Source organism: Phyllostomus hastatus, unplaced genomic scaffold (genome assembly GCF_019186645.2).
Source record: "Phyllostomus hastatus isolate PE091 unplaced genomic scaffold, TTU_PhHast_1.1 phas_contig_16, whole genome shotgun sequence".
Taxonomy (NCBI): Eukaryota; Metazoa; Chordata; class Mammalia; order Chiroptera; family Phyllostomidae; genus Phyllostomus; species Phyllostomus hastatus.
In genome coordinates, this window is record NW_025333643.1 from 20,154,195 (window position 1) to 20,170,749 (window position 16,555).

The 16,555-nt window shown below is 38.1% G+C and overlaps 1 protein-coding gene across 2 annotated transcripts in view; it reads left to right on the top strand.

Moving 5' to 3' along the window:
* SYNPR (synaptoporin) overlaps window positions 1–16,555 on the top strand; it is a 364,043-nt gene that overhangs the window by 311,002 nt on the left and 36,486 nt on the right. For both annotated transcript variants that reach the window (XM_045832290.1, XM_045832291.1), the window contains one exon: window positions 3,432–3,630. In XM_045832290.1, the coding sequence (XP_045688246.1) occupies window positions 3,432–3,630 (199 nt within the window). The remainder of the gene's footprint in view (window positions 1–3,431; window positions 3,631–16,555) is intronic.

Consider the following 16,555-nt stretch of genomic DNA (forward strand, 5'->3'; position numbering starts at 1 on the left):
CAATAAAGCTGGAAGGGTATGAGTTCTGGCATGTGAAGCCGAGTGTGGGAGGAGTCAGAAATGGGCTGCAGAGGAAGATTGGCCCAGGGAGAGAGGATCACAGCCATTGGAGGAGAACCACGTGGCTGTGGAAGTGCAGAGAAGATCACAGCTATTGAGGGGAGAGAACCACACAGCTTTAGCAGAGTGAAGACTCCCGTGGCCCTGAGAGAAAGAACCACGCAGCCTTGACAGAGTGGAGACTCCCGCAGCCCTGAGAGGGAGGACCACGTGCCTTTGCCTGAGTGGGGACCCCCGCAGCTTTAGGAGATACAGTACTCTGGACTGGGCAAAAGGGGAAGGAAGGAAGGACTGTGTCTGTTTGTGGGTGTTTTAAGGGACTTTAGGATTTTTGATAAGGACATTAGGTCACTACTTTAAGTTTGTATAGCATTAAATAAACATTTCCTTTCCTTTTCACAAATCTCTGGCATTGAGAGACGTCTTTCCTCTGGCGGTGGACATAACGGACCTGGGGGATTTTTTTTTCAATAATAGTATATCATCCCAGGACCACCCCTTGTTTGTTCTGTAACATACATTATCTTAAAATCACCTGTATCAGAACAATTGGCATGATTACTTTTTAAATCAATTTCATTTTCAGCCTTGCCACAGACTAAACTATTGAGAAATATTCTAATAGCTCTGGTAAAGGGAGAAAAAAGGGTTCTATTGTGCAATAAAACCATGATGAATGCTTCTATTTTCCTGATTTTTCCTGAAGGTACCCAACTCTCTGTTTGATAGAAAGAGGAGGAGACTCAGTGATCAAGCAAAATCAAGTGGACTGTATAAAAAGCTTTCCTTCAAGTCAAGCAGTAAATAAAAAAGGACAGGTTTGTGAGACATAAGGAACTGAGGGGGACTGGATTTTTCTGCTTTGTCAATCAACTAGGCTATACCCACTCAAGATTCCAATTCAGTGGGTCTGAGACAAGGCCGTAAAATGTATATTTTCAACAAAGCCCCTTATGATCCTGAAGCTAAGTGGTCCATAGGCTTCACTTTGAAAAAAAAAATCATTCTAGTTAATATTCTCATTATTTAACAGAAACAGTTTAATGCAGAGGTTAAAAAAATCAAGCTCTGGCGTCTGACTCAAATTTTAATTTCTGGCTCAATTTATTAACCCTGTGGCTTAGAACAAATAATTTAATCTTTCTAAGCCTGTTTCTTTATCTGTAAGGTGGGAGGGACAATAAAGTACCTATGTTACACAGTTGGCATGAAAATTAAATAGTACATAAAACATAATATCTGGTGTCACAATCACCGACCAGCAGTGACCACGGAACACTGTGGATGGCTCGTCAACATGCGAGAAAAACATACACAGAGACAACCAAGTCCTGTGGGGGAGTAGGAACAAAATGGCCACTCTCTCTGGTGGGGAGAGCACCCTATTCCCCTTCCGGAGAGGCTTTTTATTGGTTTCATTTGCGTAAGAATTCAGGTAAAGCTCATTAAACATTGCCAGGGAGTAAGGATCAAACAATAGATAAGGAAGTCTGAGGGCCTATTCTGAGTCAGGGTCAAAGACCTATAAAACTTTAAGGAACAAACTTCTTCCTTGGACCCTTATCATTCAACTGAGAGCACTCTAAACAAAGCAGGTTTCACAGGATTTTACATATTCTTTCTTAGGCCTGATCACCCGGGAATCCACCTTTTTAAGCACAGAGCTGTACCACCCTGTCATTGTTTCAGGCTTAGGTGGAGCAAGGGAACTAAGGCAACCAAGAGATAAGGAGATTTTCTCCCGGATGATGAGGACTCAGGCAATATCAAAGCCGAGGATCGAGGGTCCATCACCCCCTTTTGCTGTAGCCCCCAAAGTCCTTTCTTGGGGGCCTCCCACATGATTGTGCCTGTCTTAGATTGTTCCCCCCTTGGGGAATCTTACCCGTCATTGACTAACCGACCAAGCATTGGGGTTCAGTTATGAATGAAGCAGCAGAAGCAGTGCTTCTGCCAGGGAGATAAGCTTTTGTCTCCTTGATGGCTTATGGTCCAAGGCCACTCCCTCAGCCTTAGCCTTGGCGGGGGTTATAGCTTCTGATACCAGGCAGGGCAGTTCCCAACAATCTGGCACATGGGAAATGCTCCAATATGTTATTTGCCATTGTTATTAGTATTTTATTATTATATTACTTATAAAAAGAGAATGTGCACAACAAAGCTTTTTTTAAGGGCTTGAGTTTTGCTTAGTAAGAAAAATTCCTTCTAAGCATAAGTTAGGAATTTAACAGGTTCATCAATGGCTTTATTATCATTGTTACTTTTGTAGGTAATTTTGCAAGTGGTACATACTTTACTGATATTGCTAAACCTTGTTTATGTCTATTTATGAGTGCCTCCCTCAACTTCGAGGAATAATGAGTTCATTTCTGAAGAATCAGAATTGGGGATCCTTCACTGAATTATAGTTTACCATTTAGTTCACACATGAGCTAATGTACCAATTATAACATATCTTCCTTAAGTGTCATTCATTAAGCAGGAAGTATTGCCTACTCCCAAATCTTATTTTTCTCTGTTAAGTAATATATTGAGCCTGGATGCTCTCCTGATAAAACTTAGTGTCTAAAACAGAAGTTCTAAAAGTTCAGTAAAATTAGGATCTAACAGTTATCTTACAGAATCAAGAATGATCATTTATCCAACTCCTAATTAGTGAGTGTCCAATGAGTGTCAAGAATTTGAATACACAGAGAAGAAAATATGTCCATGATCCTGGGGGGGGGGGCAGTAGGGCAGGAAAAAAAATGAGTAGTTAAATATGTTACCAAGATAGTGTTGCTGGTGATGAGTGCTAAGACTGACATTTAACAGGGTGTTATGATAGAAATGTCTAAGGGGAAGGAGCTATTTTAGGATAATGGACAGGAAAAGACAATCCCAGGAGAAGGCATTTGAGCTCACAGCTGAATGCCAACAACTATCCAGCCATAGGAAATATCAGGGTGCAGCAAGATTTAGGAAAAGGGAACAGTCAGGGAAAAGACCCTAAGCCAGGACCGTGTTGTAAGACCAAGTGGGTCACATTTAGGAGTTAGATTTTGAGTCCAAGTTAATGTGGGTAGGCCCTGAAGAATTAAGCAGGAGGATGTCATGCTCTAATTCATCATAATTTTGAATGTCCCTCCCCTTCCCTCCTCCCCTCTCTCTCCAGTGATACCTAGTGTGAAACCCAATGGCATGATGTTTAACTGCAGTATTTCCTTCCATGTTTGCAGTTATAATTGCTGTCATTTCGTTAATGAATTTGTCTCATGGACATGCCATAAAACTCCCTAATCACTTCCCACTTTGCATTAGAGAACACATAGACATGGTATCCAGGTTTCTCTCCATAGTATTTACAGAGTGTCTCAAATCTGACACTTTAGGTTGCATCAGGTGACATTTGAGGTGCCTACCTGCGAGGGAAAGGAGCAGGAGAAGCTGGCACTGATTGGTGACTCCTCATCTTCAGCAGAGTTCTTTGTCACTGTTGCTGTGTTTGCCTTCCTGTACTCCTTGGCTGCCACTGTCGTCTACATTTTCTTCCAGAACAAGTATCGGGAAAACAACCGAGGTCCGCTCATTGTAAGTAGTTTGCTCTTTTCAATAACTTTTTTCTGTCCTCTTTAATTTCTTTTTCCAATTCTTGAAGGGCTTTGGAGTTACCCAAGCCCTCAGGAAGGGTATTTTAGAAGCAATCACATTCTTTTCCATCCAAATCTTTTGAATGTAAAACTAAAACATGATGTCTGTCATTCTTTTGTGCCCTTGTGTTGGAGAAGTATCACAAGACTTGCTAAAAACTCCTCTGAAATATATGATTGGAAATCTCATGAGATCAAAGGAATAGTAGTGAGGCTTGCTGCAGATTTATTTATAATTCCAGCATTATGGAGGTAGTAAACCAGTTGTCTCATTCTGCTTATTTGAATTGCATTTTTACCTTAACAAATGACAGACTGGGCGTAGAGTCGATTCAGTTGAAAATGATGTTCTTCATCTCTGAATCTCTGTCTCACTGTTTCTCTCTCACTCTTTCCTTACCACCAACACTTTCCTATTTGCTTTTCCCTTATGCAATGGTTCAAGAACTCACATGGGTGAAGCCAATAAAGTCCAGCATATGCAAACAGGGACACACAAGCACTTAGGGGCACACAACAACTCTCAGAGGGGTACCTGAGCATGGATAATTTTTAGGAAATAAAATTTAAATTTCTCAACCTTCACATGTACACTTACCTAAAATTTACCTTCCTGAGAATACCCTACATTAAAAAATATCTTTCTGTCTTCTTTCTTAATTACGTACTCCCATTTTATGAGAGAAAAGTATCTTTCCTTTTTATCCCAAACATAGTACATTGCTAGAGTGCAAAACCTTTGTGGCACTAAAGAAAGGACCATTTAAAATATGAGTGTTGGTGTTGACAAAAGTGAGTGATTCTACTGCCTGGGTAATGCACTGTTTTGCATATAAGTAGGTTTCCTTTTATTTTTCTTTCAATCTACTTGTCAGCTGATAGATCATTGAAATAATTGTTGGTTATCTGAGGCATAAAACTCAGCTGGAATTCAAATAAATCAATGACATTGCTATAACAAAATTTCAGCCATTCTCATCTATTCATTTATGTGAACAAGTGCTCTCAACACATCTATAAAATGGGAATAGAATTTATGCTGAATCATGCCCCATTCTAGATGTAAATAATATTCATCCCCCCAAATATAAACTAATTGAAGTAAAATCAGCCCCATACATTTCTAATAAAAATTTAACTTTTTATTTTATTTTTTTATTTTGTTATTATTGTTCAAGTACAGTTGTCTCCATTTTCCTCCCCCAGCTCCCCCTCCCCCACCCATCCCCACCGTCCATCCTTGATCCTATCCCCCTTTGACTTTGTCTATGTGTCCTTTACACACGTTCCTTGATGACCCTTCCCTTTGTGGATCAAAAAAAACTATCATACATTTACACAGTGGAATACTACGCAGCAGAAAGAAAGAAGGAGTTCCTATCCTTTGTGACAGCATGCATGGATCTGGAGAGCATTATGCTAAGTGAAATAAACCAGGTGATGAAAGACAAATACCATATGATCTCACCTGTAAGTGGAACCTAATCAACAAAACAAAAAATTTAACTTTAAAAAATTTGAAATTATTTATTAAAATTCATAATACATTTATGTTGTTTTGGACAACAGTACATTCATTATATTTGTAATAATCATCCAACCCAAAAGAAAATTTTGATACTTAAAGCATTAGGGTCACTGGTAAATAAAAAGTCATGTAAATTTATATACATATATTTGTTGTAAAGAAATATTGATAAAATATTGATTGATACAATGCCTTCCCATACAAAAAATATTATATCAAGCTATAACTGTGTGAGAAAAGTGTAGTGAAAATATAAGTTCAAAGAGAACAAAAGGAACATGTAAAGTTTTTAATTGTTAAAGAGGAATTTGTTTAATAATTTTCAATAGATGATAGAGAATATCAAATAACTATTCTATTAGATTAATTTTTAAATGAATGCAAAGGGTATATTTTTATTTATTAAAAACTTTATTTTATTGACTTTTTTTGAGAAAGAGGAAGAGGAGGGGAAGAGAGAGAGAGAAACACTGATTTGTTGTTCAACTTATTTATGCATTCATTGGTTAATTCTAGTATGTGCCCTGGGCTCAGACCAGAGCCTTGGTATATCAGGACAACTCTCTGACCCTCTGAGCAATCTGGCCAGGGTGCAATGAGTATATTTTCAAATATTAGTACTTATCATATGGTAGAAATTATACTCTTTGCAATATAGACTTACAATCAAAACAAATTTATATGTCAGCTTTATACAAGGAAGAACACAGTTATGAAGATTTCTTTTAGGTAGCATGTGAGTAAAAGAGTTTTATAGATTTCTAATTTAATCTATGTATTATAGAGATCTTATCCTTAAAATAAAAACATTTGAGGGAGAAATATCTATTTGTAAACTTTGTGATAAAGTTTGAAGGGACTGTAAAAAATCAGATTTGCAGCCATTTAATATATTATCCTGGAAAAGGAAGAGTGATCAGGACTTAAACCTTTTGACAGGGGTCTTTTAAAAATTTTTCCTCTTAAGATGGGACCAATAAATAATCTAAATCCTTTGAAAGTACTTTTAATAGAGTCACCTTTCTTGGGCTCATTCTTCCTGTGCTGGGCAGATGAAAACACAAAACAGATTAATATATAGAGAGACAGATAGATATATAGATACCATAAAGCCACCATGCTTGCATCCATTTCTGGAGACTTATAGACACTCTCACAGAATTCTAAAGTTTACTAGAGAGTAGAACGTGGCTCAGCTAGTTTGCCTATTAAGTAGGAAAAAAATCTATTTTGTTATATAAAACTACATTTTAGTTGTATGAAATAATCTTGTGAAGGTATGCTACTTCTTTTCTGCATAGTCTTCCTCATTAAGGAGGATAAAATGAAATCCTGAATTTTATACTATATTGGGTAGATTTTGTTTTAATTCTTAGTCATAGGAAAGGACAGTCTCCTCAGTGAAACTTAGCAGATAAAAGTGAATTTAAAAATAGCCTGAGTCCTAAGAGTCTCAAAGGCAGAATGAATGTGGAGGACCAGTGATGTCATTGCAGCTGCACAAGGTGAGCCTTATCCATTCTAATCCCACTGTGACAAGGCTGTGATTGGAGGAACAAGGGTGGGCTCTTATATCCACTTTTAATTATGAGTTAGTAGGTTAAAGCAAATCCACAGTGTGAGCAAGATTGGGAAAAGGTGGTTCATACATAAGAATACTCTTAAAAACTAGAAAAGCATTGATTAATATTTTAACAATATGAACCAATCCTATTTATTCACAAAAATGGCTACTGATCATTACTTGGGTGTTTCTGTTCTTGTTATTACCTATTCCTTTTTGTTGTTGCTTTGCTTTTAACAAAGCATCCATTTTTTTTTTATTCTGTAATTCTGAATTCTCTAAGTCAAATAAACTTAGTCTGGAACAACAAATTACAATATGATGCTAACATGAACTAATACAAACAGTTTAAAGAAGTCAGGTTTCCTCATAAGCTAAAAATTAATTTCTTATCTGGCTCTACATGACATTACAGACCATGCACATATAAGATCAATATGTAGAAAAGTGATGAGGATATTCATAGTGTTGATAGAACAACAATAATATTAACTGGTTTTGTCAGTTTCTACTGTGTCAAGCTGGTTTAATACTTACAGCAACTGTAGCTTATAATATTATTCACATTTATGGATGAGGAAAGGGAAGCTCAGAGATGTTACACAACTCTCCTAGGTCACATCCATCACTAATAGTTAGAGGGTAAAAAGTTAGAATCCAGATATCTCCAAATCCAGGGCCCAAATTCATAACCACCATGAAAGGTGATCCAAAATCCTGATAGGCAATGTGCTATGAAGTTAGAGAGGTGGGGGTAGGTGAGATAAACTGATTTATATACCTGGACTGCTCCTATATTCTCACTATGGATACAGAGAAATCAAACCCTAGAACCCCTAGACTCTTCTTCACACTTGATGGTTACAGCAGTATTTTTACTTGCCTACAAAACCCACGTGGAGCTATGGATGATGCTAGGATAACTGGACTTTCCTGCTTGTGTTAAAATTTACTGTGTTGCACAGGGAAGACATCCATGATAAAAAAAACAAAAAACAAAAAACAAAAAAAAAAAACAAGCTTTAGAAATGCCCAGGATCAATGTGCACTATAAATGAGAAATTACAAGGACTGATTCCTACACATTTGCAAACAGTTATAAGCAATTACAGACAGCCTGGGGCCAAGCTTATAATTGGCTATTTTCTACTAAATACACTTAACAAGATGGCTTATCTTTAAGTAAAAGTCTAAATGGGTTGTTGGAAGTAACTTAATGTTACTGAGGCTGAATGACATAATAGAAAATCAAGCCAAATGTATCAGCCAGTCACTGTACATACTGCAGTAAGTGCCTTTTGTACAGATGAATACATATCAGTTCTCAGGAAGAAGAAAGGCCACCTGAATGGTGTATGATTGTGGAATTAAAATGTCATATCTGGTTAGATAATTTTGTCATGTTCCTTAGAGTACAGTTTTAAAGCCAATATCCTTCTTAGATTTCTGTGAAAGGATGTTCTGAGCCATTTTCAGATCTCATGTCAAAGTAGGTTTATTTTTTATATTCATGTAAAGTAAGTTTTAAAAAATATAGGGCAGACTGAATGCTCTAACAATGAGTATATAATAAACACCATCCCACATTTTGGTGATTCCTTGTCATGACAGTTTTGGTTTAAAGTAAATGCAGTTAAGAAGAATCCATATTCACCTTAAGATATTGTGGAGAAGGAAGGAGCTGTGTTATTCAAACTCTGCTTTTACCATAAAGGAGACAGGCTGACCAAAGGCATTTTATGGGATGAGAAGTGTTTATCCTTACAGGTATGCAGTGTGTGGTAGCTCACATTTGCTTCACGACACTTGCATTCCAAATCTATTCATCTTTCCTGTCCAGCCTCAAAACAATCCTGAGAGAGCAGGAGACCCACAGAATCAGCCCCAGATTCCTTTAACTCATCTTTATGGATCACAGGTGTTGGGAAATGAGACCTTGGGAGATGAGAAAGCCTGCCTGTGGTCAGAGAACAAGTGAACTGCAGAACATGGGCTCAAACTCTCAGGCTAATGATCTCAAGGGCAGTGGCTAAATTCTGAGTCCTGGATTTTAATCCCACTGTATTACTTACTATTTCACAGTTGGAAGCCTGTTACTTCATCTGTAGAATGAAGTTAATAATAATACAGAACTTCACAGGGCTGCCAAAAGCAAAGGAAGAGTTAATGCCTGTAAAGCACTTTGCACAGGGAAAGGCACAGGAAGTGATTAATTCCATTAATTAATGGAATTTCATTGTAACAGTACTGTTGTCATTAATCTTAGTTATCCTCCTGCCCATTACTGGGTAATATCTTAGCCCCATGTAGGGAAAATGCAACCACTCTCCTTTGACTGACTGTATGCCTCACAATTCTACTACCCTCCAATCCCTCCACTGCATGCACCTCCTCCCTCAAGTTCTCCAAGGATAGAGCTCCATGCACCTCCTCCCTCCAGCTCTCCAAGGATAGAGATCAACTCAGGACTACTTCAAAGATCACAGATATTAAATTGAGCATCTACTTACCTTTCTGTTCTTAGAGCTCCATTAGATCATTGGAAGGTTGATTTTTAATTCCCCAAACAAAACAAGGCTCCTCATTTTCAAATACAGGCTAAGACCATCACTAAGGGAGGAAAACAAGAGAATGTTTGTGCTCAAAGAATCAAGTTCTAATTTCGAACTATCAACTTCATCTTTACTTGGCTGTGATCAAAGAAGGAAATCAGATTTTTCAGTCTCTGAGCTTTTTGTAAAATGCTAAAGAAATTTCCCCTTTCCACTCTCCTTCCCTTTCCCTCTCAACTCTTGCCCTCCTCTTCTCTCCCTTCTCTATCACTTCTTCTCTCTCTCTCATCATGTCAGTTTTACTTCATGTCTAAGTGTATTTTACTAAGAGTGCTTTTCCACAGGCCAAGCAATGTGTAAATATTGATGATTTAACAATTACGACTCTGCTACACATGACCTGCTAGAAGTATGTAGATGGGCTCTGATAATCTAGAGGAGGAAGTGCACCATGCTAGAAGCCAGGGCAACTAGAACCTGCCTCCCCAGGTTCCAGTTGGTATATTGATACTAAAGACAACACCAGAGCATCTGAGGATTGGTGAGAAGAGAAGCAGAGGAAATTGGTTTGAAGTTCTGCTCCAGGTACAGTGTGTCTGATGCTAAGAATAATTACATCATTTGAGGCCCCCAAAGTATATATCTTATTAGTCATAGGCATGCATGTCTGTCAGAATCTGACACTTGGATTCTGATATTGTGCGTGTGTGTATCCACCTCCTCACTCTTTGAAACAAGAACTGTTGACGTTACAAAAGGGTATGGACCTAACCTTACATGAATTTTTAATCTAAACTACTATGCATTTTGGATCAACAAATACATTTTTTCTAGAATTGGCACCACAAATGAAGGTAAATAAACTAATCCATTTAAATTGTTCCCAGCCTACCATCTACTTGTACTATTTTAATCATTTTTACATGGATGGAACTGTAGAATATTATGCTAAGTGAAATAAGCCACCTACATGTTTTATCAGATTTTACATCCTCAGGCTTTTCCAGCTTATTTATGATTAGCAGATTCTTAATTACAATTTAAATGAAGGTTAATTCCCACCCCATTTGGTACCATATTTCTCTAAATAACTAGTTAAACAGAGAGATGTGCTGTAGTGAGTACAACAACCTTAATCAAGGTAGTGAACTGCTTATGGGATTAGTGTGATTTTTCAGAGACCCAATGCACTTCTCATCCTATGTTGGAGCTGTGGGTCACAGGGCAAGCAGAGAGTTTCTGTCTGAACTCCATTTGTCTTTGTCAGATTCCCTCTTATTCCAAGGAATTCATCATTCAGTCAGAAAAAAATCAGAACCTAGTGGAAACTTGGCAAAGCCCCAAATATGTCATTCCCATGTGTTTCTTTGCTCATTTTAAGCACCATGAAATGTGAAATGTGCCTCCTCCACAGCCCAGCACACTTAGGAGAAATCATGCTCCTTTTCTGACATAAACCAGTGGTTCTCAACTGGTGGTGGTGACACTTGGCAGGCTATGTCTGGAGACATTTTTTATTGTCACTACTGGGCAAATATTGCTGGCATCTAGGGAGTAGAAGCCAGGGGTATGGCTAATCCTTCCACCATGCACAGGAACACCCACAACAAAGAATTATCCAGCCCAAAATGTCAACAGTGCTGAGGATGAGAAACCATGATTTACACCAACAACCAGTGGTTATCGAGTACCTACTGTATGCCATGTCTTCTCTTTAAATCCTTAAGCTAACGTTTTGAATTTGGTGTTTTTATTATTTTTTTTTATTTTTTACAGAGAGGGGAAGGGAAGGAGAAAGAGGGGAGAAACATTGATGTGAGGCACTGATCAGTTTCTTCTGATAGGCATCTTCTCATAGGCATCCTAACCAGGGACCAAGCCCACAACTCAGGCATCTGCCCTGACCGGGAATCAAACTAGGACCTTTTGCTTTGTGGGACGATGTACAACTAACTGAGCTATACTGGTCAGGGCTAAATTTGGTCTTTAATTCCCATTCTTGAGATGAAGTAAATGAGGCTGAAAACATTTATATTACTTGCCCCAGAGGCAATTCAGGTCTATCTGACCTCACCTCAGAAATTGCTTCATTTGTTTTCCTGAATTCTTCCTGACTTATGGGGAACTCTCTACCTCTCACTGTATTTATTTCTCTTGGTCTATGTATCTCACATCTGGGTCTCAACTATTCACCCCCATATTCTCCATCTTCTTTGTTCCCTCTATCCCCAGCACACATACAGACACACACAATCAAAACCTCTCAGTTTTATAGCCTTTGTTCCAAAGCTCTGCCTTCTGATCTAGTTGACATACTGGAGAGGGAAATGGTACCAACCCCAATTTTTTAACCAATTTTAGATATCACACCTAAAAGAACTCTGGTATTTTCCCAGAAGACTTTGAGAACTTCTATACTGCTCCTGACTCCATCTTCAATTATGAAGTGTGAGCCAATGTGAATATTGCCAAGCAATTCAGGAAAGTAGTTTAAACTCAGGGCTAGTCATTTCAGCAGGACTCCTAAAATGGTATCAAGTTAGGAAGGAAAGGGGCAAAGATATTTCCTTATATAATTAATAGCTATCTATAATTTTTAAAAATTTATCTTATATTGCTTTTATAGTACCCTGACACATAATTAGTCCTTACTTTTTGCTTTCCAATCAAACAAGTTTATGTGGCACTTCCTTTTCAATTAAAGGCAAAGCTCTTCCTCAGATTCAAGAGGAATGACCATGGCTATGTAGGTGCCACTGGGCCCAGGCCCTGTGCTAGACACCAAGAAAACATAGCAACACCTTGGCTGGTGTGGCTCAGTGGACTGAGTGTGACCTTCTAACCAGAGTCGCTGGTTCAATTCCCAGGGCACATGCCTGGGTTGCAGGTCATGTCCCTGGTAGAAGGTTCACAAGAGGCAACCACATGATTTTCTCCCTCTCTTTCTCCCTGTTTTCCTCTCTCTCTAAAAATAAATAAATAAAATCTTAAAAAAAAAGAACACATAGCAAAATAAGACCTGACTCATGGCCTCATGAGACCTGCTTTATTTGCATTACCTGTGCAAAGAGAGGAGCAAAATCTGTCACAGACAGACAGTAGATGCCAGTGGTTAAGGGTTCAGGCTCTGTATCCAGACCACTAGGGTCCAAATCTGAGTACCACCATATATTACCTGTGTGACATCAAACAGATTATAGAACCACTCTGTACTTCTATTTCTTGTCTCTAAAATAGAGATAACAGTGGTTACTAACATAAATTTCTGGTCATATTAAATGAGTTTTTGCACCTAAAGTAGTTAGAACTACACTGGGTATACAGCAGGTGCTCATTTATTTTAGCCATTATTTTCATCAGCCTGGTATTATCATCTACCTGGGGTCCATACTGTGCTTCTTTAATGTAGCTGGTATTTATTAATCTCAATGAACTGATTGATTGAAAAACAAGTGAATAAGTACAAACTTCATTGACTTACTCATCTTCAGAAATGCTTTGGAAGGCTTGTTGCACAGTTAACATCAAACACTCTTTCTTCTTATTTTTTAATCTTTGAGTCTCAAACTCAGCATAAGCTGCTGTCTTTACACACAAATGCAATCAGCCCCATGATGTCTCCTCATACTGTCCCTCATCAATCAGTTCCTTCCCTTGAGTACCCCTGCCCCCATTCTGGCACTCGGATTGCATACTCTAGGGAAAGAGGGGACTGAACACAGCTTCATTAAATTAACCAGGCTACAGAGAACAGGAACTTCAGTCCCTTATCAACTGTCAATTCTGAAAATAGCAGAAGAGTATGAAGAGCACAATTGTGTAACAGGAAGAAACTGGAAAATATGATGTTTGGAGTCATCGAACTGAGAAACTAGTTCAGACACTCCTCCTCCTCCTATCAAGTTTTGAAAGTGGTGAGATATTCCCCACCCCACCCCTTACCCATAATGGCAGAAATACTCTTACTATTTGCTAAATTTATGTCTTTGATTCAAGAACAAGTAGACACTCACACATGCAGCTTTGGATTCACTGGGGCCCTCAGCAGTTTGAGGATGTTTTGCTCTAAGACCCATCGTTTGTTAAACTTTCAAATAATTGGCACAAAATTCAGAGCTTGGATTTTTTGCAGCCCTCTTAGCATTTTCTCCCAGCTGGGCATCTCCAGTTCCATTGCTTATTAGCAGGACCCAAATCACAGCTATGGAACCAGACAAGAAAGTTCTTTAAAATTTGACCAGGTAACATGGAAATAGTGATTCTCATAAAACTGTCTTGAATTCCTTGTGAAGGACATGGCTTTTGGGAATATCTGAGAGCTTGGCCAAGATATGATCTCACCTTCCCTCAACCACCTGCCTTTGGGATAGGCAACTTTGAATCTGCCTCCATGTTCTAAAATGTCTCAGAAACATCTAATTGATGCATATACTGTCTCAAGAAATAAATAAGTTGAATTGCTATGGGTTTTATTTGAGGCCTAGTGATCCACTGGCAAATTGACTAGCCATACCTATGGGCAGAAAAAAATTAGAGTAGAAAAAGAACTTAGGAAAGTTGCAGTTGAGGATAGGTGAAAGAGGGCTTAAATGTCATTGTTTTAGCTGTCATTTACTCTTGAGCACTTTGTACAGACCAGAGATTAAATAAGATAGAAGTAATTTTGTTTAATTCTCCAAACACCTTTAAGGCAGGTATTCTGTGCCCATTTTACAGACATTGAATCAGATTTACAAAGACTGAGTAACTTGTTCAGTGAGCCTCCAGAGACTTGTTCTTTCCCACCATGCTTGGCCACCACCTCATCTTTACCTGGAAGGAGGAAAATGAAAATCTAACAGTGTCCATGCTGGAGCTGATAGTCAAGTTAATAAACAAGACAAAGACATAGCAGGATATAAAAGCACAAAAGAATTATGTTTGTTATTACCAGTAATAGAGACATCATGAAGGAATCAACAGGAAAGAGCCTATGTTATTGGCTTCCGTGGTCAAAGAAAGTTTATGGAGTCCATGAGACTTAACAAAGAATGGAAACTAGCTGAATGGAAAGGAGAGATTTTTGACTGAGGGAATGTCTTAAGCAAGAATGGGGGTGGAGAGATAATATAATAGCAGACACTTTTTCTGCCTGCTGTCTTCCTTCTTTGGAATAGCTAGCCCTCTCCCTCTTACATAGTTCTGCTGTACTGTCAGTCCTCTGGGATTTATCTGTGGAGTAAAGTTCTTCTTCTTTTGGAATTGTTAGGCTAGAAAGATGTGAGTCTGGTTGGTGGCTACATTGCACACGATGTGGAATTCCCTAGATAATAAAGCTGAGCAGAAATAAACAGTTCCTAGATATAGAGAGGAAAAAAGCTGGACAGAGACAAAAAATCAGATAAAAACAAACCACTGGATTTTACCATACCTGAAGTCACACACTCTAGACTTTCTAGTTACATGAGCTACTGAATTTCTCTTTGTACTTGCTTGTTTGATAGGGGTTTCTAATAATTTACAAATGAAATTATCTTCATCTATATATGCTTTCTTACCTCCTCTTTAAAAAAATGATAAGAACCCATATATCAAAACATAATTATTGAGATTAAATAACAAATCTCTAGTATCATTGTTAGGTGCTTAGGCAAAGTAGATTCTTAATAACAGTTTATTTATTCATAAGACCACAAAAAAATAAGGTAGAATAACTCTGGTAAGTATTTTAATATGCATTATTATTTAACACTAGTTTTATTTTTCCATTTGTAATGGCTGCATAATTTTACATTATAGTGAGATAGCACAGGCTATTTAGTCAATCTCTTGTTATTGGACTTAGAGTTTTCATGGCTTTGAATTTTCCCTCATAAAAAATGTTATGATCAGTCTTGTACTTCAGTCTTGACACATTTTAAATAATTTCTTTAGGATAAAAACCCAGAAATTGTGTGTCTTCCTGATTTTTAAAGCAGAAGTTCCTATTTTTAAATCTATACAAAATATACCCCTAACTGATAACTTGTAATCTGAGTGAAAAATTTGGATTTCAACTTTTGACTCTAACCTAGACCCTGCAATCTTCTACTATTAGAGAAGAGATCTCCCCCAAAAATATCTATAAAGAATTTTCTTCCCAGAGTAGAAAAATAATTTTTCAGAAAGAAGGTTGACACTGAAACATTTGCTTGAAACTTGATATACTAAAAGGACATTGAAAATTCAATCAAGCCATGTTTAAGTATGCAGAAGCTCAGGCTTTAATCACCAATGAGAAATCTCCAACATGGGCATTGATCTGTGTGGCAGTAAAAGCTTAGCGCCAGAGCTAGGCTCTGCATGCCCCTAGATTTGGCAGTATCTTTTCTCGCTGAGACTCAGTAAGTGAAGTTCAAGAACATTAACTGATCCTCTGACCACAAACAGAAGAAATCAAAAGTACAGAAATTCCATGTGATGATTTTTTTTTAAATAATGGATTTCTTTGTAAGTTTTATCCTGAGTGTCTCTGATGCCTGCAGTTCTGCACTCCATAATCCGGCAGATGGCTGGGAAGCAACAATGGTTGTGGGCATCTTTGTCCAGCCCTGCCTAGTTCAGTCGGCCTCCTAAGAGCTTCTGCATAATCTGGTTGCTCCTTTCAAACCCCAGTTAAGCTATGTCCTGCAACTACCTAGCTTTTTTTTTTTTTTGACTTCTTCTATAAGTTGTTGATTCAGGACTGAAAAACAAAATTAAGCTACATGGGATTAATGTCCCTGATTAAAAGATTCAACTGTTTGGTGCTCCATTCTGTAATTTATGACACCCACACACTTTTAGGATTGGCAAAGTTATAGGGAACAGCCTGGGTAAGGGGCTGTGGAAAGAACTGATTCATATTAGGTTGGATTTATGGAGATTCTCAACAGAGTGGCCTCCTACCTCCTGTCTATTTTTTCACCATCATAAATACAGTTGTATTTATGCCATTGGCCACATCTGGTTTATAGAAAAAAAAAGGCTCACTCCAGCATTCAAGACCCTCCAAAGCCATGACCCTTAACCTAATCTCCAGATTCATTTTAGACTCTTCCCTACATCCTCATGTTTTGGCCAAACTGAACTACTTACCATTCCCTAAACATGCTGAATGCATTTCTATATCTGCATAGTTACTGAGCACCTGCCACTGAGAAGTCTTCCTTTCCTCCCCCATCTCAGCCTATCAAAATTTGACTCACCTTCAAAGACCCATCTC